At 43.1% G+C, this 26,028-nt stretch overlaps 2 protein-coding genes across 2 annotated transcripts; one reads left to right on the top strand and one right to left on the bottom strand.

Annotated features, from left to right (window-relative positions):
* The first annotated feature begins 1,858 nt into the window (after positions 1-1,858).
* Positions 1,859-3,389, top strand: LLCFC1 (LLLL and CFNLAS motif containing 1). Its single transcript, XM_036758755.1, has 2 exons — positions 1,859-2,088; positions 2,805-3,389. The coding sequence occupies exons 1-2, from the start codon at positions 1,941-1,943 to the stop codon at positions 3,005-3,007; spliced, it is 351 nt and encodes a 116-aa protein (XP_036614650.1). The 5' UTR covers positions 1,859-1,940; the 3' UTR covers positions 3,008-3,389.
* A 356-nt stretch (positions 3,390-3,745) lies between these two features.
* KEL (Kell metallo-endopeptidase (Kell blood group)) lies at positions 3,746-20,755 on the bottom strand. Its single transcript, XM_036761284.1, has 18 exons — positions 20,732-20,755; positions 19,813-19,939; positions 19,263-19,457; positions 18,032-18,156; positions 17,610-17,756; positions 16,043-16,099; positions 15,726-15,914; positions 15,248-15,399; positions 12,706-12,835; positions 10,602-10,715; positions 9,713-9,811; positions 9,240-9,317; positions 8,234-8,334; positions 7,928-8,038; positions 7,616-7,683; positions 6,681-6,850; positions 4,706-4,801; positions 3,746-3,907 (listed from the first exon to the last, which is right to left on the bottom strand). The coding sequence occupies exons 1-18, from the start codon at positions 20,753-20,755 to the stop codon at positions 3,746-3,748; spliced, it is 2,145 nt and encodes a 714-aa protein (XP_036617179.1).
* Positions 20,756-26,028: the final 5,273 nt, after the last annotated feature.

Below are 26,028 nucleotides of genomic sequence, written 5' to 3'. Positions count from 1 at the left end.
GAAATTAAGCAAATTTGAGGCAAGGGAGTGGAAGAGAGGAGATCAAAGGAGGGGAGAAGTTAGATCCCTTCTGTTTCTTGTGTGATCCCTATTCCACTCAGCTGTTGGCACTGTGGATAGAGTGCTGGACCTGAAGTGAGGAAGACTTGAGGACACATCTGGTCTCAGACACTGACTAGCTTTGTGGTTCTGGGCAGTCACTTAGCTTCTGCCTGACTCAGTTTCCTCAACTGTAAAATGGGGGTGATAGTCATACCTACTTCACAGGGTTGTTGTGAAGATCAAATGAGATGATATTTGTAAAAGTACTTAACACAGTACCTGGCGCATAGTAGGAGTTATATAAATGCTTGTTTTCTTCCCCTTCCTTCCCCATTCCGATGCCCCACAAAACACTGTAAGGAAACAAAATGCAGTCTCCTTCATCCAAGCAATTAGAAGGCCCCACCCCCCACTGCAGCTAGGAGGGGCCCCGAGTATTTTTCCACCCAGGCATCTGCTCCCTGTACCAGCAGGGTCACTGGGTGCAGGGCTGGGGTTATCAGGGCCGCATAGACACTCAAGTTTTATCCACCTTTTCCTAGCAACCAGAAGTTACTGCTTCTACTCTCACCCAGTCACCAAGCTGTGATTCCTTTTCCTTCCTTCCTTAATCTGGCTGCACACGAGGAGCGAGTCTCATGTGTGTGCTCAGGTATGTGTCTTTATTTATGTGAACATCAATATACAGATGACTGCATATGCAGGTCTAAGTACTTGCACGTGAGTTGGGCAAATGATTTTTCTACACGAGTCCTTCCCTGTGCAAATTGGTTGTGCTACACCGGTTCTCAGTAATGATTTTTGCCTAAGGTTTCCCTTCCTCTCAGACAACTGTATCTGCTGACCATCTATCTAGTCTTTTCCAGCCCAGACCCTAATCCTCTTCCCTGCCAAATCTCTGCTCATGCTGATTTTCTAGGTGGGGTGGGACATCTGGAAGCAGATAATTAGCCACTGCTAATCACTAGTAGCAGACTGTCTGTAGGAATGCTTTGGGATTGGAAGTCTCATTGCAAAGGTCTGGGATAAATACCAATTCACTCCATTTCAGGCAAGGGCCAACCATCTATACACATTCCAGTCCTACCAGGACAAGATCTAATCCCTTAGATGACCCCTCCTTACTGCCTATAACTGCCCCTTTCCACTCCTTTCCTTTTCCCTGTTGTCCACTTTCCAAATCATGAACTTTTTGGAAAAGATCTAGGAGTATTGGCTTCTAAATACTTGTTCTCTGGGCCAAGTGTTTTTTTTTTCCTTCTTCGTTATGAGAATGAGAAATGAGAGAGTCTTCATGAGAGGGATCCTAGTCTGAACCTTTGAGGATAAAGCAGCCAGGAGAGAGCCCAGCATTTAATGGGAAACCCAGAGATTAGGGATAAGGTCATGAAGGTTTAAGCAACTGAGAGGGTAATGAGCCTTAAGTGGACTCAGAGTCCACTCCACATACACAGCCCAGGTGTGTCCCTCCTACCTCCTCCCCCATCTCCACCGTCCAAGGCCTTTCTCTCATCTCTAAATTACGTTTTGTAAAGAGAGAACTGCTGAGTTAAGGATTCTGTGCTTCTATTCTCCTGCGGAATCTTGGTTTTTCTAATCTTCCCTCCACCCCTAACCCCCACTAAAAATGAATGGGATGCCTGAAAGAAGTCCCTTCTAGCTTTTGGATTCCATGAGCCCTCTGAAAACTTATGCTGTCCTTTGATATTGATTCTTCTGTCCTTGCAAGTGGGAATCTGCTATGGGGTTGGAACACGGGGTCAGAGCTAGGGCTATGATATCATAGAGCCCATGAGGTCACAGGTTCTTCAGACAGGAAAGTAAGGGTGCTGGGGAGGGGCAGGGGTAGGGGAAGGGGCAGGGGCAGGCCCATAGGCAGAGGGCCAGTAAATGGGCGGATGACTTCTTTGGGCCCCAAGCGCCACCGGGCATCGCTCCTGGTTTGCCTCTTACTGTTGCTGCTGCTGGTTCAAGGAGTGAAGCCCCAGAGTGGGTACCAAAATAGCAATGGGAGGAACCAAAAAGAAGAGCAGGCCTCCCCAACAGGTGAGAGAATAGGAGAATAGAAAGGGGACTGTGTCAACGCTCCCTACACCTCAGCCCAAGACTGGGATAAGCTAAAGGTCAGAGATGTGCTTGGGGTAAGGGTCACTATCTGGACTGGGAGAGAGGTAGCTTGGCTCCCTGATATTGTAGTGTGGAAGCACTGTATGTCAGGGTCTTAGTTATGTTAGTATCAGAGTTAGGGACTTAGCGATGTGCCTACAGCATTCAGAGGGGGGAACAGGAGCAGAGGGAGTGTTTACCACTAGATCACCCACTGATTTCCTCTTACCCCAGGATGAGAGCTACTCCCCAAACACTGAATGCCATATGTATTTACAGGTGGAGATAAAAGAGAAGATTCAGAACCCTGATTGGTCAAGGTTAGGCTCGTGGTGATAATAACATGTGTTTATGCTACTTTGAGGTTTATGAAGCAATTTTTGTCATGAATAAATGAGGTAGGCAATGCAAGCATTGTTATCCCATTTTAATGATGAGAAACTGAGACTCAGTGACTTACTTATAGTCAGAAAGTTAACCAGTATCTGGGGCAATGTGGAAACTGTTCTCTTGACTCCTAAGTCCAGTGTTCTCTGGAGCACTGGGTTGCCTCTTGTGATTCCACCATTCTGATTTCAGGCCAGATTTGGGAAGGAGTCAGGTCAGAGATGACTGAGACCAGGAAACTACCCTTCAATCCCCACTCTTTTCCTTAGTTCTAGGTGAGGGTGAAGAAGAGCTAGAGGAACATTTTGTGGCTTCATCAATTGGAGAGGCACTACAGTGGCTGACCATGGGGCACCCACAAGAGGAAGAGGCAGAAGTAGAGGCAGAAATGGACGACAGCACAGCTATTCAGGACCACCTCTTTGACCTGGCCTTTTGCTTAAACCTCGCCAGTATCCTGGTTTTTTTATGAGGAACATGGAGGCAGAGATCATCGCCTGGTTTCTGGATGAGGAATTGGACATCTACCTCCGCTTCATGATTGCCTATTGATTTCCCCTGACCCCAGGGTTACCACTCCCCAAGGGGACGTCTGCACTGATTCTTGCTAGCTCCCACCCTCTGGTTCTAAATCTCAGCCTCATATAGCACTTGGGAACTGGAGTGTATCTGTTTTGAAAACCACTGCCTGATTTCTGCCACTAAGCTTCCTGAATATCACTGCCCTGGGCGAAGGGACACCATATCCCTCTCCCCACTGTCTCTTCTCCTCTGCCTTGTGATGGAGATGCTCAGAGGGTTGGGGATGGGGAGGGAAGCAGCAGCAACAATAATAAAACCCCCAAAACAAATGGAGGTAGCTCTTTGTCTGAACCAAAGCCCTAACTACCCAATTGTCACCCTCCCATTTGTATCCATAACTACTTACCCCTCCAGTTCATGTCTGGCCATTAGACATCAACATCCCTCCATTCTTCTATCTTTTCCTTATCTTATTTGTATGAGAACACAAATCTGGGCCCTAATGGGATTTTTTTATTAACCACCAACATAGTGCCCTCTTTTTTTCTTGTCCTGGATTTTGGACATAGAAAGACAACAAGCAGAGGCGACAGAACTCTTCTTTATTTCTGGAAGTAGGAAGGTGGTGGATACCTTGGTCCTCATAATTAAGTACTTGATTCACAACCAGGCAGCAACTTCAGGCAGATCACCAGAGTTGGCAGCGGCTACCAGGGTTCATAGGGGTACCCCTTGGGCAGTTGAAGTATCTGGCAAAGGTTGGGGTATTACTTAGGGGCCCGTGGACTCGAAGAATAGGAGGGCTGTAGAAGTCTTGAGCATCCTGAATGTTGGGACTGCCACACATAACCTGGGAGGAAGAAAATGTCAGCCAGGTCAAGATGGAGTGGGCAGCAGGCCTAAGTTAATGGGTCAGATGGATACAGTAAATGGGTAGGGTGCTCACTGGGTTGAAAATGAGGACTAGTGAGATAATGTTTCTGGGCAGAAAGGACATAATAAGGCAGAGAGATTGGAGTGGACCAGTACCCATAATGAAATAGAAGAAGATGGTTATAGTTCAAAGGTAGAATAGGATTTGGTACGAGGAGTGTGGCCATCTATGGTAGTGTTACAGGAATATTGTAAGGAAGTAAATTTATAAACTGAGATTAGTGGGATGAGTTTTGTAGAAAATAGTCTGTGCTAGTGTGTGGAGTGTCTGTAAAGAGGTGGACTGTGTTGGCATCATGCCCTACAGTATCTGGGGTGAGTAAGGCATCATTGTTGTTGTTTGTTGTTGTTGTGTGGTGTGTGTGTGAATGTGTAATATTGAAAGAAGAGGAGGAGGAAGAAGAAATGGGAGATGTCTATTGCAGTGGAGAAGTGGAGGGGGGCGGTAGAGTCTATAATGAAAGTGATGATAGGGATCTGTGAGGAAGATTAACAATTCAAGATAGTGAGGGTCCTGGTCTGCAGAAGAAGGGTTATGGTAGGCGGAGTCACGACAGAAATCTTGGGAAGAACCTATGTTATGAGTTCTGAGAAGCATCTAGGAAGAGAGACTCCAGGTAGGGGAGGATCTGGGAAAGGGGTTTTGAGAACTAGGGAATTCTAGTTGGGCATAGTAGGGAGAGGTCTGTGTTGGGTGTGGAGACAGCTCCCTCACCTGGGCATAGCTTCGATAGAAGAGCTGATTGGGGCTGAGACCCAAGCTAGGCAGAGTGGTCTCCCCTTTATGCTTCTGTTGCCATTTCTTATATGCCTGGGGATAGTGGGAAGAAAAATAGCATCATGAGATTTAGAGATGGTGAGTCTCAGAGATAGAAGGGAACTCAGAAACCATCTAGGTCATACCTAAACAAAAGTGCCCTCTCTACAATATACCAGACTAATGGTCAGCTTACACTTTGCTTAAAAGAATTCCAGGGAGGATGAATTCACCACCTCCCAAGGCACCCTATTCTGCTTTTGGATAAACTCTTAGTAGGAAGTTGTTCCTTACATAAAACCAAGATTTGCCCAGTTGTGCCTTTCCCCGATCATTCTTATTAGTTCTACCCAATGTGGACAAACAGAAAAGTGCAATTCCCACTTTCACATGATAGCTCTTCAAATTCATGAAAACAACTGTCATGTCCCCACCCCCATCCTCAAGTTTTCTCTTCTCCAGGCTTACTATCCCCAATTCTTTCAATTGATCATGATATGACATGATCTGACAACTCTTAACCATCCTTTCCAGATTATCAATGTCTTTCCTAATAAAAGAAAAAGAAAAGGAAAAAAATGTCACCCAGCACTTAACACAATACTATTAATTTGGTTTGATCAGAACAGAATAGAGTCCTAGGCGTTATGTACTCCCAAATCACATTCCCTTGTTTGACCACCATAGCACACTGTTGAATCATATTAGTCAGACTGTAGTTCACTAAAGCTTTCAAATCATTTTCATTGCTATCTAACCATGTTACTTCCTCCATCTTGTATTTGTGAAGTAGGTCTTTATGACTCCAGATGTAAGAACTTACATTTGCCCTTATTAAATTTTGTCCTATTCATCTTAGCCCATTGTTCTACCTTGTTAAGAGATTTTTGGGTCCCAATTACATCTAGTGCTAGCTATCACAGCTTTGTGTCATCTGTATATTGGATAAACATGCTATCTAGACCTTTAGCCAAGACAGTGATTTAAAATATCTATATATAGATATATATACACAAATATATACATACATAGATAGATTAGATATAGATATAGATATAGATATAGATATAGATATAGATATAGATATAGATATAGATATAGATGGACCAGAGCCAATACCCTTATTTAGGAAACTGAGGACCAGAGGTCACACAGGTAGTAAGGAGCCAAGATTAAACTCAGGGTTATCAGACTCAAGACCCAGTGAGCTTTTGACTACAAACTTTCTGCAGTGGTTTTTGACTTCCCCACACTTCACCCTGTGTACACCTTGTAAAACCGTCCTTGGCTTCTACATTGACCCTTCCCCTTTTACTCTACATTCATGTAAAACTCATGGTTTTTCTGTTCTAGATCACTCTACATTCATGTACAACTCATAGTTTCTCCATTCTAGATTCTGCTCTTACCTCCCCTCCTATCCCTACCTTAGAGATAGTAGAAATTGTGGCCAATAAAGATAGGACTTACAGCTAGCTTGGAAAGGGAGGATGAGGGTGGGGTGGTGTCACTGGAGGCTTGGGTGAACCTAGATGTTTAGTGGGAAATAAGATGGCCCAAGATGGCATTGAGCTCAATGGGGGTGGGAAGGTTGTACTAAAGGAAGGGTTTTATAGACAGTGGGCAATATCCCTTGAGAGGTCCAAGGTATTTTCTTTTTTGGGGGGGTGGTTAAAAAATCTGAGGGCAATGTAGTGTACTGGAAAGAGAATAAGCATAGTCAGAGCACCTAGGTTCAACTCCATCTCTGAAGCTGTGCAACATTGAGTAAGTCACTCAAACTTCCTGGGTCTCAGTTTCCTCTTCTGCAAAATGGGGGTGGGGGGTGGGGGTGGGTTTAGACTAGATAGCTTCCGAAATCCCTTCTAGCTCTAGAGATCAACATCTCTGGAATTCTGCTGGAGCTCCCTTCCCAGGCCCAGAGCACAATTACCTGCATTGCAATAACCAGTGCACCAATATCAGCAGCATTCTCCAAAAGGGTGTGGGAGCTATTGAATGTACTCCCTGCTGGCAGTGAGAAGGATTCATAGTATTGCTGTAAGCAGAGCAGCTCCCCATGCAGGGTGGGGATGTCACAGGCTGGGCAGCCCCCTGGGACCACTGTGGTAAGTATAGGAAAATCTTGATAAGTGTGTCTGAAAAGGAAGGGAGCAGGTAGAGGATATCCCAATCTGGACAACACTTGGGACCAGAGATCTAACAAGCATTGGGAGAATGGGGATTTGCCAGAAAGTGTTGACAACCAAGGGACAGATTGCCTTGGGAGATTAACTTTTGCCCTGAGATTTGCCAGGCTTTCTCTCCATTGTGACTTTGTGACTATGCCTCAGCTCATGGGCCTACTCTAGCCCTAACTACCATGTGGTACCCCTGTCCTGTCTTGTCCCCAAACTCCATGCATAAGAGGGCTAGATTCTTTTCTTTTCCATTCAAGGCTGAAGTGTCTTCTTCTGCCCTCCAGTGCTGCTTCTCTAATGATAAATTGTTTTCTATGACACCACAGCCCCTCTTCAATAGACTGTAAGTTCCCTGAGAGCAGGGACAATCTTCTACTTTTTTTTGTATCCCCAGTATTTTAGCATGGTGCCTAGCATATAGTAGGCACTTAATATATGTTTTTTGACTGACATCCCCACAACGATGCACATTTTCCCCCTCTGGTTAAAATAGATATTGCCCTACTCAGGATATTGGGGGGGAGGGGAACTGTGACAAACTCTCCCACCCACCCCCAACCTCCTGCCATAAGTCTCTGATTCAACATGTTGGACTTATCAAAGTTCCCTGCTTCTTCAGATGCATACCAAACTTCCAAACTCATACCCAAAGCTTCCATCCTCCCTCTTGTACCCATCTGTTACCCACAGTACTGGTTGAAGATGTGCATTAATTCATGGGCCATCACACTGCCTGCAGCTCCAAAGTTCACAGCACTAAGAGAGAGGGGATGTGGTCAGAGAGAAAGAAAGCTCACCTACTGACCCCCTCCAAATGTTTTAATTTTTATCTTCCCATTGGCTCCGTATCCCACCATGAGTCCTGTGCCTCTTTTCTACAACCCTCCTTCCCTCTTCTCTCAAGAACTTCCTTCCCCCATTCCCTTCTCTTCCTCAATGACTTCTATCCTTCCCAACAACCTTCCCTTTACCTCTCTGTCCCAGCCAACTGTCTCCATACCTTGGGTAATCAGAACAAAAGAACGGAGGCTGTAGGAGGCCGGCAGGGAAAACAACCACATTATCAGACATGGAGTAATAGGCATGAACCTCCCAAGGGGACACCTTCCAACTAGAAGAAGAGGAGCAGAGATGAAACCCCAAGCCCTACCATTTGTCACATGCCACCCTTAATACCCAAGGTTCAGGGAGCCAGCCTCAAACCATTCCTGGCCATCCCATCTTGTTCTTGTTGCCATAAATCCCCAGTTTCCCTCCCCACGATCCAGAATGAAGGTTTCTCTGGCTTACTATCTCTTGCTTATACCTGTGACTGAAGGGAGGCCCCAGAGAGCCTCTAATGGTCCTCTCTTGGAGTGCTCGGGAACAACTCAGGAACGTTTGAAGGAAATTGTGGCCAAAATTGATCTGGGAGGGTGGGACAAAATAGAGATACACACACTGATGCACCACAGCAGCCCACAGAAACATCCAGAATGTAACAGATATACAACTGATGGCCTTCCAGAGACATGGCAGTCTCTTCCCTAGAGACAAAGTTTCAGACAGACATAGATGCAATGATACAGAAACCGAACACATAATAGGTCCAGTTCAAAAAAAAAAAGTGCACTCACAACTAGATATAAAATCCAAATGGGGTTTCTAGTTCCTTTGTTACCTCATTTTGCCATAGTATTCCATGGTACAGAACAGGGTTCTTAATCTTCCCCGCCCCCCACCCCATGTCATGGTCCCCTTTGACAGTCTGGAGAAACCCATGGACCTTTTTTCAGAAGATGGTTTTTTAAATGCATAAAATACATAGAATTGAAATTGAAGCCATTTATATTTAAATACATACATGCATATACTTTAAATGCATACATACATATGTGTATATACATATAATATATTTATATAAATATATAATATATATACTATATTTATAGAAATAATATATTACAAATATGTGTATATGTATGTGTGTATGTATATATAGGTATATATATGTATATTTGTGTGTATATATATGTATGCATGTATATACACATATCTATACCTAGGTTAGGCTTCCTTTAAAGTGCTTCAACAATAGGGAGTGGTAGAAGGGATGTGTGAGGGTGGGTGATAGGAGAAGGGAAGACATTCTCAGGGAAACCAGAGAGATTCAGGATGAAGAAAAAGCTAGGAAAAGGAAGAAAACAGAAGGGAGGGGGCAGGAAGGGACTGAGGGTTAATGGGAAGGCTCCCAGGGGTTTGGGAGTGGGGATGGGGGAAAGACAGGGAACCAGGAAGAATTGGGAATAAGGGTAGGGGTCAGAATTACTCACATCCTGATAGTCTTGTTTGGCTGGATCAGGCTTCAATACCTCCTCTGGGGCCCCCATTTCTACCTTCAGTTGAGATAACTGGGAAAACATGGTAGGGTGTCAAGTATTGGATAATAAGTGCCTGGGGGATTCAATGCTATGAGGCAGAAGGATTTCCCAAGTCTTGTGTGTATGTCTCTTTGATGATTGTATATTGATCCCCCATTAAATTATGAGCTCTCTAAGGTAAGGGAAAGTCTTTTGCCTTTCTTTGTATCCCCAGAACTTAGCAAGTGCTTGGTACATAGTAAGCACTTAATGTTTGTTGACTATATGTATCTACTTGTGTGTCTGGGAATCATATCTGTACAACTTGTCCTCTAGTCACTTTGTCCTTTTTGCACCAGTGCAATATCCCCATACTCAGTGGTATCCTGTCCCACATTCCTCAATCTTCTCTCCAACACCTTGCATTATCTTTCTCTATGACATACCTTGGCTTGGACTTCTCCCCGGCTTCCTTCATCCATCCAGTGAAGCTTCTTCAGGTGACTGCTCAAGGCATTTTTGATCTCAGAGAAAAGTTGAGTGGCCTGTTAATGGTGGAAAGGCATTGAAGGAGATGAGATAAGTATCAACCCCTAATTCCTATTTCTGGGGTCTTTAAATGGGGAGAGACCTCCTGGGGGGGTGTTGAATGGTAATGGAGCCTGTGATGCTTGGAGTTATCAGGCAAGGAGAGGGGCCTTGGGGAAGAAGGTAGGAAGAAAAGGACATGTATCAGTCTCCTAATGGTGTTTAGCCCAAGGTCCCCCTTGAGTGTCTTCTCTACTTTCTAAGACAGTGAAAAGGAGAAAGTGAAGTATACAATAGATATCATGACTACCTTCAGGGATTGTGTTATCTGATATAGGAGATAGGGTCCTTGCTATTAATGAGGAAGTCCAATAAGACTGAGCACACAAAAGGAGATAGACATAACACAAAGAAACAAGGGGAAAATGCCAATAAAATTGTGGCATTTCCAAGAAGTCATTCCCCCTTTCTAATGTGAATTCTTTGACCAATTCTTTTTTCCCCCTACTTCTTCACCACTCAATGGACATTGCTGCCATACTCATCCTCTCTTTAGGCAGTATTTTCAATTTTCAATTTCTCCAAGTGTATTATCCCTTTCCTTTTTACCTTCAGATACTTTGAAGTCTCCCCTATCTTAAAACAACAATGAACTCTTTATTTTTCCTTTGCTGCTCCTTTTAATGACCATCTTATTGATTCAAATATGTGCTGAGGGATTCTATGAAAAAGATTCTGGGAGAGTGTGGGCTAGGGAAAGAAGCAAAAGGATTGAATCAAGAGGACTGGGGAAGAATCCTGTCATACAGCATCTTGGCTGCCATGGTTGAAGGTTTCCTGTACAAACATTGCTCCCAGTGTGGGCTCAAAGAAGGTCCCTGTCTCCTCAATGCATCTCTTCCATCTAGGGATACTGAATGTCTGTGAAGGAAAGAGTGAGATCAGTGACTCCTTTTGGATATTACCTTCCCATCCAAATCCCAGAAAACATGGTAAACTTACATTTATATAGCCTTCTATGATCTATAAATTTCTTTCCTTATAATAACCCTGTGAGGTAATTGATTCAAGTATTATCACTTAAGTTTTACAGATAAACAGACTAAGACCCAGAGAAGTCAAAAGGCTTGCCCAGACTCATATAACTAACAAATGTCAGAGTTAGAATTTGAACCCAGAACTCTAGGTCCAGCATATACTACAGTAACTCTATGAGATGATTCTTTTCAATAGGTGATAGCAACAGTAGGTATATTAATTAAGTGCTTGCATGGGGTGGGGAACCTGTGTCCTCAAGGCCATATGTGGCCTTAGAGTCAGTGAACATTGATACTGATTCTCATTTCAATAAAAACAAGAACAAAAAATAAAATGCTTTCCAAAGTGGTGCTCCTTTTGAAGGAGTAATTTCCAATGAATGCATTTCATGACTCGACTTGCATAGGAATCTAGTTCCTCTCTGTGGCAGTGGAGCCATATCTAGGCTACTGCTTTCTTTTGAGATCTGTTTATCTCCCTTGATTTCTTGTCCATTGCTGGAATGGTTCTTAGTCTTCCATATCCATGTTAGTTTCATTTAGCTTATGTTTTAGACCTTTATTGAGACTGTTGATGCAAAGATTCCCCCCCCCCCCATTGGATAAGCCTCCCTTTTTCCTAGTTGTACTGATTTTCTTCATGCAAAAGCTTTTAGACTTCATATAATCAAAATCGTTTGGGTTTTATGATGATGAGGCACTTGTTTCTAAGATGAATTGCACCCTGAGCCAGGAATTTCAGAGTAAGAGTATAGTTAGACAGACTCTACAACTGCTCCTCACCCCACACAAAAATCTGTTCTTCAGTAGCAGATGTACGGAGCTTCTACAAAAGAGAACTAATCCATGATATTCCAAAGGAAATGCTTTCAGACAAATTGTAGAGTCTTCATTGAGTTAAAGTTGGCCACAGTGACATGGTGGTGACCTTGATGACCATAAAACCTTGGAAATTCAGTGATCTCAGAGAAGAGCCACCCCCTTCCAATTTACAGCACAGATCACATTCCAAATAACCAAGTAAGCCCTCTTGTGCACTCAGCATAAAATTCTGTCGTAGAGAAGGGCTACCTGATCTCATTGGTTATAGTATTTTAAACCTAGATAATCAACTGGGGAAGGGAGAAGCACAACTCAACACAAGGGTGGGGAGAGAGTGTCTGGTTACTGTTAATTGGAGTCCACACCTGGTGGTGTCTCCTCCTCCATGTGGCCCTCAGCTCTCAGGGGAATGCCATCATGCCTTGTAAACACCTGTTTGAAGGCAGTTCAAGATAAAGAGAAGAGCACAGGACTAGGTTTGAGTCTCAGGGTCCTCTGTTTGCCAGCTATTTAAGGATAGGGAAATCATGTGCCTTTTGAACATCAATTTCCTGATCCACAAAATACGTATAATGATACCTGCGCTCCCTACCTCACAAGGTTGTGGCAAGTCAGGAACTTTTTAAAGTAGCAAGTCCTATGGAAATGTACATGCTATTATTATTTCCTGACTTGTTTGTTTCCATTGAAGATGGTGGTGGTGATGAGGAATACAGTCCTGACTGCTTTCTTCCAGGATCCTCCACTACTGATGTGCTATGAAGCAGTGAGCCTGGTGCTGGAACAAGGGACTCAGGGGGTACCTAGCTCTGTTAGGGGTTCAATCTCTAACATTTAGTAGCAAGAAAATGAAGACTTTTATAATCACTGTAGGATTATTGATAGGATCACATGCCATGATTGGAGGACCGCCCCCCCACAGATGACATTTGCTTTTTTCCACAAGGCATTAGTCTTCCCTTCAAATTTACCAAATTACTCCTGGTAAAGTAATTTGCAAATCCCACCCTCATCAACCCAGACAGAGGAGGTTATATCTAATGTTTCCTCACAATGGGAGACCGTCCTGCCAGTTCCTGAAGCTTCTGGCTCAGATTCCTCTGTGCATTCTGGAAGTCACTGTCTAAAGCAGGGATGAGCATTGATACCAGCCGTAGGATCATATGGCTTTGAAGGTAGTCTCTGGAAAAAGAAAAAATGTACACGAGGAATATATGAAGCAGCTAGGTGGTGCCATAGTGCACAGAGTACCAGGCCTGGGGTCAAGGAGACTCATCTTCCTGAGTTCAAATCTGACATCAGAAACTTACTAGCTGTGTGACCCTGGGTAAGTCACTTAACCTTGTGTGTCTCAATTCCTCATCTGTGGAATGAGCTGGAGAAGAAAATGGCAAACTGCTTCAATGTCTTTGCCAAGAAAACCATATTAGGGGTCATGAAGAGTCAGATACGACTGAAACAACTGAGCAAACAACACAATATACAAGAAAAATACAGAATGAAGGTGGCATAAAGGATAATCACACCCCTCAATTTCAGATGAGGAAACCGAGGTCCATAGAAAGAAGACTAGACCAAGGTGACATAGATAAGAATGAGTGTCAGCGTTGACCCTGAAACTGAACTTAGAGTCAGGATTTTGAATTCAAATCCAGTACAAGGAAGGAAAAACACAGGTGGGTGGGTAGGAGCAAACTAGTTATATGTTTTCTTATGAAGCTCTGTGGCCAGGATGATTCTGTATAAATGACTGTTTAAATATGGAAAACAAGAGCGGGGCAAACATTAGAATGATGGACTGCAGCAGATAGCGGGTGCAAAAACAAATCAGAAACAAGGAGAAACACAGATATCCAGGTAGGAAAGAAAGACCAGAAAGGAAAAGAAGAAAAAGAGGGATGCCTTCAAAAGATTTATAGAATGTTGGAACCCAAGGGACTTCAGAGGTCATCTAGTCAGACTCCTTCATTTTACAGGTGAGGCAGGTGAGACTCAGTGGAGTTAAGAGGCTTGCCTTAGGGCCCACGGGTAGTAAATATCAGGGATAAGACTTGAAACAAAGTCTGTCAGATAAGTCCATATTTTTCCCACTATATCATGGTGAGAATCAGGTTGGACTGTCCCTCCGACACTCAGCAAAATTAGGTCTAACTATGTCTGCAACTCAGCTAGAACCATCATCAGCATAAGGAATACTATGGTAATCTGCTGTTTCCTGGGTGGTCAGAGAAGTGGTGTTGGGAGGGGGGGGGCAAGGAATTCATTCTGGGAAAGTGGTAAAGAAAAAAAAAAGCAGGACTAGGGTTGAATAGAGAAGACAAATTCTTAGATAGCCAGGGAGAAAAGGGTCTAGGCAGGTAAGAAATGGGCTGGAATGAAGGAAGGAAGGAAGGAAGGAAGGAAGGAAGGAAGGAAGGAATGAGAAAGCATGTTTTGAGAATGCACCATGTGCCAAGGACTGTACTAAAGGCAGGAGATACAAAGATGAAAGCAAAACCAGTCTCTTCCCTCAAGGGACTTGCATTCTGATAAAGGAGACAACACTCTTAGAAGAATGGTGACTGGAGGGATGTTTTGGTTCCAAGTTGAGGGACCACTGGGGAATAGTTTGGTATATTCTTTACAGGAACAATGACAGAATTTATTTCATCATATTCCAGAATGGGAGATGGGGGTAGGGGGTAATGAAGGAAAAAATATATATATAAAATATATAAATAGAATCAGCAAGGTTACTGGTGATTTGATGCTAGAATCAGGTAACAGATGTAGCCAAAGACAAGGGTGAACACAGTACAGTAGAAATAGTGCTGGATTTCATCACAAGACCTGAGTTCGAATTCCAATCGAATTCTTCAATCTTCCCCCACATCATCACTCTCCCCAGCATATTCGCCTGTTGTTCAGTTGTTTCAGTCATGACGGACGGTTTGTGACTCCATTTGGGGTTTTCTTGACAAATATTCTGGAGTGGTTTACCATTTCCTTCTCCAACTCATTTTACAGATGAGGAAACTGAAGCAAAAAGATTTAAGTAACCTGCCCAGAGTCACACAGCTAGTGTCTGAGACCAGATTTGAACTCAGATCTTCCTGACTCCAGACCCAGAGCTCAATCTACTTTACCACCTAGCTGCCCATAAATTCTCCATTAGCTCTGGGCTGAAAAAAGTTGGGCTTCCTGAAGCTATTTACCCCTGGGTCCTCCTACCCAACCTTTTCACTAGACAATCTACCCCATCCCCATCTAAAAGGGTTGCATGAAGATCAAATCAGATAATCTATGTAAGGTACTTTTCAAGCCTCAAAGCCTTCTACTGATGCTAGCCATTATTTTTATACCTAACACCTGAATGCCCATACCACTTGTATTCTCCAAGTTCTCTTATGCCTCACTGACTCTACTCACTCCTACCTCCCATGGGCTTCTGTGTCTCCCATTGCTCCCTGAGATTCTTCACAGCCTCCAGCATCTTCATTCATCCTTCCCTGTGCTTCCCATCCTTCCCTGTATTCCAAATTCTCTCCTGTGCCTCCTCAAGTTCTCCTTTCTCCCTACATCAGATATTTTTGCTCAAACCCACCTAGTACATACCTGTATTTATCCTTTGGTGTCTGTCCTATCACCTGGGACATGCCTCTTATGTATTCCAAATCATGAACCATGATGGGCTGAGAGGGACTGAGGGTTATTGAGGGGAAGATTGCCCGCAAACAAGACAGCCAGTCAATTGAAGGAGCCATTTCCTTGAGGGACACACAGAAGGCATTAGGTATAAGAAGAGAAGGACTGGTCATGGAGGAGGTTTCTATTTAGAACTGGTATAATGGGGGAAAGGTATTATATCCAGGGCAGTATAAGAGACTCTTGGGGAACTAGGGAAGGAATAGAGACAGAATAAACAAGGGCAATGAATGGGTTGTTATGGGATGGGCTAGGTTAGGGGAAAAGACTAAGAAAACAGAGGGTTATTAAAGAAATTATAAATGAAGTTCAGAAGATCTTGATGAAAGGGAGAGCCCAAATGGGGGTGCACTCTGTTTCTCATATCCCTGTCCCAGGACCCAGGCACCTGCAGCTGGGTAATGGTGGTCTCTTGGAAGAGTTTGCCCTCTGTCTTCCTCTGATCCAGGGGCTTTGCAGCCAGAAGGAGATTTGAAGTTATGCTTATGGATACAGAGGCATGCTCCAACACAACATTTTTGTCTCCCCCCAGCAAGGTTCCCAGTTGCTGCAGGTATGACAGGTATGCCCTTAATATCTGGGGATGAGAAACAGCTTTAGATATGATTCCAGTCATCCCTCTATCTCTTTTTTAGGCATGGAATCCCATGTGCATAAGGCAGTATCCCCTCTTCCCCCACATCTGCCCCCAAGATAATTCCATACCTCAGGGTAGTTCTTCTGATTAGGTCGAAAAGGTATCTGAAACTCCGGTTGGTCAATCTGGACACAAGAAACACTAGAGAGAAATGGGGTGTTTGGGGAGCAAGGAAAGGAAAGAGGGGATACATATGGAGGAGACAGTAGGGTACCAGGGAAAGAAAGTAGGTGCAGGGAAGAGCCTATATTTTGGATTAAAGGTATGTGGGAGATATGTGAGAGAGAAGGGAATACAGAAGTAGAGAAAACGGCAAGACAGTAATAGAGGCAATGAGGCTTGGGATCTAGTCTCTAACACCGGGGAATTTGAAGAAGCAACTATAATGGGAAATATGTTCTAATCCCTCTCAAAAGATAGTAATAGCAACTCACATTTATATAAAACTATAAGATTCACAGAGTGCTTCCTCAGAACAACACTATGAAGTATGGTGACACAAGTATTGCTATCCTCACTTTATGGATGAGCCCCCTGAGGCTCACAGAGGTTGTGACTAGCCCAAGGTTGTATAAGGAGTTACTCTTGGAGCTGAGATTCCTGAGCCCAAGCTTCCTGACTCCAAGTTCAACACTCTTTATAACACTTTCTATTTATCCCACCCCCATGCCCTGGATTCCATTCTAAGGGACCTTGTTTCCACATTTGTGCTCTGTCTCCAACATCTTCAGCCTTCTCCACTGGCTCCTTCCTTAGCTTGAAACATACAGAAGTCTTCCCATATCTTGAAGAAAAATGCAAAGAAAAACCCACCCTCCTGCTACCTACCATCCTATTCCTTTTGCTTTCAAACTTTTTGATAACCTCTGTTGCCTCCATTTTCTTATCAGTTACTACTGGTGACCTTGTGCTAGTCACTTAACATTCCCAGGCCTCAGTTTCCTCAACTATAAAATGAGGGAATTGGAATAGATAGCCTCTAAAGCACCTTCTAGCCCTAAATTTATGATTTAGCCTAACAACTGAATTTTATTAATGGGGAAACCAAGGGTTATAGACTTGTTCAAGGTCACACAAACAGTGCATAGAAGAAGGGGGATTTAAACTCAGGTCTTCTAATTTCCAATCTGATGTTCCATCTACTATGTCTTGGTACTCTCCTGCCTATTCAACACAATTTACCAACTATGCAACATTTCATATTGTTTACGATTTTTTTTCACATTCATCTTGTAATGCTCATTGCTCTGGAAAATTCTTGAGGCTCCTGACAAAGCATTATTTTTCTTTTATATTTCATGAATATTTTGTGTTTCATCAAAGTGCTAAAACACAGTGTTCATAAATACTCATTGACTGATTAAAAACTAAGGTCACTCTGGGTTCTGGGGAGGAAGGCAGAGAGTCTTATACCATGAGAATAATCCTTTACGTTATATTGCCTTTCCCACTTCCTAGTCTTAGGATTCTCTGGATTCCAGAATCCTTCAGATGGGGCTCCTCCCATTGCTCATTTATTCTGTGCTCCCCCTCCATGAGTATCCCTTTCCCCTTCCTCCTAGATGATGGATAGGAAGTGAACACAGGCAAACCTAAGGTGACTGTGTAGACATCATCTGCCTGTGTGAGACTCACCTGAATGACAGGCATGTGTGGAGGACTTGGCTGAGGCCTCAGGTAAGCTTTGAAGAATGGGGAACTGCCATACTCACTCATTAACAGCTTCAAAGTGTGGTTAAAATCAGGAAGTGTCCAGTTACCTGAGATAGGCCAGCCCCCCAGCTGTGGCAAAGGGAGACAGAACTCAGTGTGATCCACATCCATTGTCCAAACTCTCTCTAACTCCTTCAATGTTCAACCCCTGGACTTTTCTTCTCATTGCTCTTCTAAAGTTCTGATTACTTCATAAGCCCCTGCCACCTTCATCTCCGTCTTGGGGCCTCAAGGTGTCCAAACACACACACACACACACACACACACACACACACAACTATTTATGCCCTTATGTCCTTTGTGTCCTGGATCTTGTACAAGCACCTGCTGCCTTGAGGTCTTACCTCCTCAATGACCTGTGTGAGGGGCTCTGCCCCTGAAGCATCAATGGCTTCTATATCCATGCAGGCTTTATAGAACCTCACAGTCTTTTCTTCTGCAGAGTCAGGAGGCCAGAGGACTGAGGCTTCTAAGGAGAAGGAGACATGAAGAAGTAAAGAGATGAAACAAAATGGAAGAGACAAGTGAGTACAGAGGATGTGGATGGAAACAGAGATAATATAAAGAAAAAAAAAACAAAGGGGCAGAGAAGGGAGAAAATGAAGCACTGGTACAACTGGTGTGAGCAATAGGACTGGAGAAGGTTAGAAAAGAGGTACCATGGGAGAGGGAGATGAGGGGGACTGGCAGTCTGGAAAATGGGGCATGGAGAAAAGTAGTGAGATTAGGAGAAAGCTCAAGAGGAGAGAAGATGGGAAGTAGGAGGGGATGGAAAAGGTGAGAAAAGATGGAAATGGAATGAAGAAGACATTAGAGGGATTGAGGAGAATACTGAAAAGAGGTAGGTGATGAGACACAAGACAGAAGAGGAAGAAAGTCAAAACCATTCCTTACCACTATCTTTAGCTGGATTCTTCTAGTTACCATGGTGTAATAGAAGGTAGCATTTGTTTGCAAAGCACTTTGCCTGTGTTATCTCATTTATGGAAAAAGAATTGTTTTTGGTTACCAATTCTCATTCCTAATTGAATCCATCAATCAATTCTCTAAACCCCTCCCTGCCCAGCATAAAAATGTGTTCAGCTACTTCACTTGGCAGAAAAGAAAAAGTTGGAAGAGGGGAATATTGAGAGATAAAAGGGAGTTTTAGGAAGGAATAAGTAGGGATAGGAGGAATTGGGAAAGAGTGGATGAGTTAGGAAAGCTAATATAGTTGGAAGAGTGGAGAGGGAACCAAAGTAATAGAAGGGAGCCGGAAATCAAAGACATGAAGAGATTAGAAATATGCAGGCCAATGGTGATAGGTAGAAATTGGTTGAGCTGGGGATCTGGTAGAGATCTGGTAGAGAGGACCAAGAGAAGGCAAGAAGAGAAAGAGAGTAACTGGGAGATTTGAGACTTGAATGGTAGAAAAGTAGGGCAAGAGCAATAAAGATGTGTACCAGGCATTCACATGGTCTCTCACGTTTATGGTCTTACACATGCATAGTCTGAGGCAATTATCCTATGATCACACAATCACACAGACCTATCACAAAACTGGCACAAGTATATCCTGTCTCTCACTCCACTTACCCAATATTCTCCGGAGTCGGTTCTGGTTCTTCTCTTTTAGAACTTGAAGTATGTTTCTGGACTCCTTGGCCCACCCAGATGTCAAGTTCCCACAAGCAAAGCTGAAGAAGTCCGTGCAGGGCAGGGCACTGGCATTTTCCAGTGTGTCAGATAACTCGCCCACAAGCTCCAGACACACAGGCTCCTCACAGGGACCTGTGGGTGCAGGACAACTATGGAGAAGAGATAGAGAGAAAGGGATACCCTCCCCAGGATCACCTGAAGGAGCAGGTACAAAATCCAAGGCTATGAGTAAGATTACACAGGGCACTGGATGGACTAGAAGCAGATGACTAATGGCTGGGGTTTGAAGGCTAGGAGAAGCTTAGGGGACTAATAGAGTGAAAGGGGTTAGGAATCCTTGGTAAGGAGAATGGATGAGAGATGCATCAAGACATTGCAATGGAAGTCAGAGGAACTGGGAGCAGAGTCTTCAGGATAGGAAGGAAAACTTTAGAGGGCTGGGAGTGGGAGGTGGGTGGAAGGCTAAAGGGTTCAGTATCTTGCATACGGGGTCCACAGCTACGGAAGACATAGAACAGGATCACAGAAAAGATCAGTATCAGACTGAGTAGCAGGATACTCATCAGTCCCCGTCTCAGCAAGGTCCTGCGATAACTCCATTCTTCTCTGGATCCCTGTGGAAAAAACCCAAAATTAAGAGACACTAAGACCAGATGAGAAATTTCCAAAAACAAAGGGATGGGGCCAGGAGGGAGGGAAGAGACAGAGAAGAAGCTATAGTGAAAGCCTTTGTATGTTGTAGGCACTCAGGAAATGGCTGTTTGAATAGAATTACTCATCAGGGAGACAGAAAAAAGGTCAGGAAGCATTAGTGTCAGGACAACTTCACATGGGTGGGCTAACTTTCCCTACCTTCCTCCTCACCAAAATCTATACTGCTTGAAACTTAAGTCGGGAAATGTGACTTAATGCTAAAGAGGATGGAAGATTCACTTGTTCTGGGAGAGAGAATCCCAGAATGCAAAGAGAAGAGAAAGGAAGGTGGTGAATATGAGATCATCTAATCCAGTCCTTTCATTATAGGTGAAGCAATTGACGTTAAGAGAGATGAGGTTATTAGCCTGAATGTCCTGACTCCTGGTCCAATATTCTCTTCACTAAACCAAGCTATTTTTTATTTCTTCTCCCCAACAACCCCACGGGATAGACAGGATTTGGTTAGGATTCAGAGTCATCTTAGGCCCAAGCCTAGACGAACTCAAAGGGCGGTTCAAAGAGACCAATTTGTTTCTCTTGTCTTGGGAAATTGTGGAGGGACTGGAGGACTGTGAAATATGGAAACAGAAGGGCCTCTGGATTGAGGGAGAGTGCAAGATGAAAGAAAGGAAAAGGGAAGAGGAGAAGATGCAAAAGGGGAAAAACCCAGAATGGGAAACTAAAGAGAAGGTAGAGGGGCAGTTCCTTACCTGCTGGGTCCAGACAGTCCCCATTCTGCTTCTAGTTTGTCCCAGTAGTGTTACCCTCTACTTCTTCTGGTCTCCACCCTCCCTGACTGGGTGTGGGAGGAGGGAGGAGCTGGCTTAGGAAATGGGGGAGAAAAACAAGGCTTCCCTTAGGACACAAATCCTCTTCTCCTCACCACACCTGAGCTACTCTGAGCCCTCTGACAGTGCCTTCACACACTGTTCCAGTGTTTCTTTCACTAAACATTCTTGTGTACTCTCCCTACACTTAGAATAATTAAGTCCTTTTTCCCTCTCTCATGACCAACCATCTCCTGATCACACCAGTCTCCTAGTTCAAGGATCCTTCTTTCATTTTTCAATGCTTTAAATTCCTTCACCTCTGGGCCAAGTGTCTCTGTCCCATGATACTGAAGTCCTGAATTGAATGGCTGGCCTTTTCCCTTTCCCCACATGTTTTTTTTTTCCATTTCATAGTCCCTCGGACTGGGTCTTTGTCTCCTATTCTTGTCTCTCTTTCTCCATTTTGCTGAGTTTGTGATCTGATATTGAGGAAACAACCCCTTGCACTGTCTCTTTCCCCTGTAAGTTTTGTTTCAAGAAAGGGACACCCCTGCCCTTCCCCCACCTCCACTCCTAGGCTCCCTAGAGGTCTGTTTATCTGTGGGCCTCCTCCTTCCTTATCTCAGGTTCCCAGGGAGAAGTGAAGAAAAGTTCCCCCCGAAACTCTTGTCATTTAGACTGTCTTTCTTTCCTCCCTCCCACCAGCCCTTCTCCTTTCTCCATTCCGTTCAACCTGTGAAGTTCTTCAAAAAGTTTGCTTGAGTTTCAGGCTCTGCCCCCTGCTCTCCTGCCCCGTCTGAAAAAAAAAGCCTATTTAAGATGAGAGAGAAGTAGGACCGTGACTAGAAAGACTATTGAATTTAGATTCAGAGGGCTCAAACTCAAAGCCTAGCTTATCTGTTTTCTGCTGGTGTCACCTTGCACAAGTCACTTCTCCTTTCTGGGCCTCAATTTTTTCAACTTGAAATTAAGATAATTGAATTAGATATTTTGTTTTGTTTTGTTTTATGGATCTGATGTAGCTATCTGTAAGTCACATAATAATAAATCATCAAATACTCACTGAACACCCATTCCATACTACCCAAAGTCCAATTGCATCACGGCATGGAGGTAATCCTGGATTCTCCAGAGATGTCCTCCAAACTCTGGAAAGTCATCCCATGGTAAGAAAAGATAAAGGTTGGAGGCATTTCTCTCCACCAATGCTTCCTTACTTGAACACAGAACCAGGAAAGCAAGAACCAGAGTCAGAAACTCCTCTTGGTCAGTCAGTGCCTTTTGAATTCCCCTTGGTTCGGACTCTACAGCCAGTCAAAGAGACTAGTCTTTACTATACTGTTAATAGGCCAGAATATGTTAAGAATATGCATGCTCCAATGTCCACTTAGGGGATTATACAGTCAAGCATGCTGCACATGCTCATAAGGACTGAGTTCATTGGCTGTTCTCCCATAACATGTATATATCAGTCAATGTTTATTTGAGAGTCCCTTGGATAGCAAGGGGCGCGGGGTCAAATCAATCAATCAATACTAAAAGAAATTAATTCAGGCTATTTAGTGGAAGGTCAAATAATGAGGCTGAAACTTAAACTACTTTGGCCTCCTAATGACACGATAAGACTCATTGGAAAAGACACTGATATTGGGAAAGATTGAAGGGAAAAGGAAAAGGGGATGGCAGGGGATGAGATGGGTAGAGAGTATCATGGAAACAACAAACGTGAACATGAACAGACTCCAAGAGATGGTGGAAGATGGAAGGGCCTGGTCTATGGTCCATGGGATCACAAAGAATTAGACACAACTAAACAACTGCACACAACGGCAAGAACAAAACTCTGCGTCAAATGCTTTCTATAGTCACCAAACAACAAATAAAGTGGTGACATCTGAACTCAGATCTTCCTGGATCTAGGTCTGGGACTCCTTCTACCATACCACCTAGTAGCCTATTTAAAGCCCTTTGTCATTGTAAAGCACTATATGCATGTCATCTCTGATGAGATTTCAGATTTATGCAGTATTTTAAGGTTCCTAAAGTGTCATCCTCTCAACTACTCTGTAAGGTAGGCAGTAAATATGTTGGTATGCCTGTTTATAGATGAGAAAACTAAGATTTAGTGAGCTTAAGGGATTGCCATGCTTGGACCATGTGCAGAACCATGATTTGAATGTAGGTTCCTGCACCATCTGGCTGCCTACCAAACAAGTGAAGTATAAAGTTACCAGAAAGAGTCACCAGTATTTTGGAGAATTAGAAAAAAATACCATCTCATACAGGGAGATAGCACAAGCTGAGCTCTGAAGGAAAAATAGGGAGGTAAGAAGCAGAAGTGAGGATGGAGGGTATTCTCTAGGCATGGGGTTCAGCCAGTGCAGAAGCAAGAAGATTGGAATGAGAATTAAGAAACAAAAAGAAGAATTCAGACACAAAAATATCAGGTGCCGAAATAAAAAAAGCAAAATACCTTAAGAAATTATTACATACAAAACCAGCAAAAGTACCAGCAGAGAAATAAGACTTTTCTGAGGCAAAAAATAAGATAACAAACATAAAGAATTAAATTAGCAAAAAAATGCAATGAGATTAAAAATAGTCTAAGCAATCTCAAGCTTATAATAAAACTCAACAGTCTAAAATATCCATGGGAAATAGAAACAAATAACAGAAATTGTCTTTAAAAAACAGAATTTATTTTCACTAGAAGACAGATTGGTGGGAAAAAAAGAAACAGCAAAAAAGAGCTCAGAAATTGGAGAAAGTGTTTTAAACGTATTATCTATTAGTCATCACAACAACAGTGAGGTAGGCAGTGCAAATGTTAGGACTCAAAGTTGGTCCATATGAATTGTATAGCAGAACTTGGATTCAGTCAAAGGGTAGCACTAGAGGACCTAGAGAGCCATATGTGGCCTTGAGGCCGCAGGTTCCCCACCCCTGATATAGATCAATCAACCAGTATTTATTAAGCACCTACTATGTGCCAGGAATTGGGTTACACATGGAGGATACAAAGAAAGTTAGAAAGGAAAAAAGTTCCGGATTTCAAGGAGCTCAGAATCCGATAGGTAGACAATATGAAAACAATTATATATAAAATTATATATAAAAAAAAAAATATATATATATATATATGATAAACTGAAGGTCATCTCTGAGCAAAGGCCCTAAGCTTAAGAAGGCCCAGGAAAGTTTCTTGCGGAAGGTAGGGCTTTAGCTGAGAATTGAAAGAAGTCAGGGAAAGTAGGAGGGGAAGATGAGAAGTCAGTTAAAACACTTAAGTCAGGAGATGAATGGTCTAGTATGACTATCAAGGAACAGTAAGGAGGCCAATGCCCCTGGATCTCAGAGTACATGTAGGGAATCATATGTAAGAAGGCTGGAAAGGTAGGAAGGTCTAGGTTATGAAGGGCTTTACAAACCAAAAGGTGGATTTTACATTTGATCCAGGAGATATTAGGAGGACATTGGAGCTTACTGAATTGGGGCAGTGGGGTAGGGGAGTGATACGACTAGACCTGGGTTTTAGGAAGATCAAGTTGACAGCTGGGTGGAAGATGGACTGGAGTGGGCTGGGAGACCAACCAGTATACTATTACAAGGGTCCAGTGTGAAGTAATAAGGACTGCACCAGGGTGATGGCAGTGTCAGAGGAGAAAAGGGAGCATATAGCAGAGATATTGTTTCTATAACAGTAGAAACAACAGGACTTCATAAGTGATTGATTATAGGGGCTGAGAGCAAGTGGTAAGTCTAGGATAACACCTAGGTTGTGAGTGTGTGTGGAAGGGATGTTAGAGGTCATCAAATCTAACCCCCTAATTTTACAACTGAGGAAACCAAGGCCCAATGAGGTTAATTGGTTTATCCAAAGTCATAATACTCAAACCGAGGTCTTCTGACTCCTAGTTAATTGCAGGCTTCTTGATGGGACTTGTTGCTTTGCACTGTTTTATCCCCAGTGCCCATCCCTAGGGACTTGCACATGATAGTTGTTTAAACATTTTTTTTAAATTAAGCTGAAAGAGTTTTCCTGTCCATTGTTGAAATGGCTTCCTTTGTGAGGCAAGAGCTCCCTGTCACTGGAAATGTCCAAGCAGAAGTTGAATTTCAATTTGCAGAAAGAGTGACATTAGAAAGGATTTCCATATTGGATAGGAAGCTGGATTAATGATGTCTAAAGTCCTTTTTCAACTCTATAAACCTATGATTCTAAGGCTGAATCCCTGGAGGGGGACTCTGGGAAGAGAACAGAGATGAAGACACATCAGCCAATTTCCTGTTTATTTAGAGCTAATAGCTGGCATTCATTAGGAATTTACAATTTAGAAAGCACTCTACCTACCAAAACCAGTATTTAAAAAAGATGAAATGATGCAAAGCTGGGGAACATAGCTAAGATGTTTTAAAATAATAATATTTATTAATATTTAACATTTAATAATAATTCACATCTGTGTAGCACATAGGGAATCACAACTCAGTGAGTACAAGTATCATTATCTCCTTTTCATAAATGAGGAAATCAAAGATTTGAGAGGTTAAGTTGATCCTGATTCTGATGAATATCTGGCCACTGGACCCAGATGGCTCCAGAAGAGAAAGTGAGGCTAGTGACCTTGCACAGCCCTCCTTCACTTAAATCAAAGTCAGCTGCAAGCCATGTCATCATCTCCCTGATGTCATGTTCCTCTTAGAGAACAAAGGACAGAACAATCATGATCACAAAGCTCATAATTGTCTGAGGGCATTACTCTCTCTGTTATACCATATAGTCTCTCCATTTTTAGCAAAGCATTTGATGAAGTCTAATATGTGGACAACCTGGATGGATGATGACTAGATGACAATGAAATTGGGTAGATTCAGGATTGAGTGATCACACCCTAATGTAGTTATTAATGGGCCTATGACAACTTAGAAGGAGTTCTCAGAATGGTACAGAGGAAAGAGAAGTGAAATTGAAGACAAAAGAATACATGGAGCTAAGAGGGAAAGCTAAAACACTGAATGACAGTTACAATTTAAAAAAATCTTCATAGGCTAGAAGGAGGAGCCAGATCCAGTAAGATAACTTCAATAAGGGTCAGTTAGATTTCCTATGTCCATGGGAGGGGACTGGAGAAGGAAGAGGGAAAAAAAGATATTCTTGAGCCAAATAGGGATAAAAAAATCATGAAGGTGATTTGGAGGGGGTTGAATTAGTAAATTAGGTTAGAGGTTAAAATTGG

The sequence above is a fragment of the Trichosurus vulpecula genome, chromosome 5 (assembly GCF_011100635.1).
Source record: "Trichosurus vulpecula isolate mTriVul1 chromosome 5, mTriVul1.pri, whole genome shotgun sequence".
In the NCBI taxonomy this organism is placed as follows: domain Eukaryota; kingdom Metazoa; phylum Chordata; class Mammalia; order Diprotodontia; family Phalangeridae; genus Trichosurus; species Trichosurus vulpecula.
Note: the sequence above shows the minus strand (reverse complement) of the source record. Positions and strands in the feature narration are given on the sequence as shown.

Bases quoted from the DNA above. Each gene is read 5' to 3' on its own strand.
- LLCFC1 (XM_036758755.1), top strand. From the start codon at position 1,941: ATGACTTCTTTGGGCCCCAAGCGCCACCGGGCATCGCTCCTGGTTTGC. The intron at 2,089-2,804 runs GTGAGAGAATAG...TCTTTTCCTTAG, and splicing joins AGAGCAGGCCTCCCCAACAG to TTCTAGGTGAGGGTGAAGAA.
- KEL (XM_036761284.1), bottom strand. From the start codon at position 20,755: ATGGGGACTGTCTGGACCCAGCAG. The intron at 9,812-10,601 runs GTATGACAGGAT...CACCATTAACAG, and splicing joins ACCATGGCAGCCAAGATGCT to GCCACTCAACTTTTCTCTGA. The intron at 7,684-7,927 runs GTATGGAGACAG...CCTCTCTCTTAG, and splicing joins TTTTGTTCTGATTACCCAAG to TGCTGTGAACTTTGGAGCTG.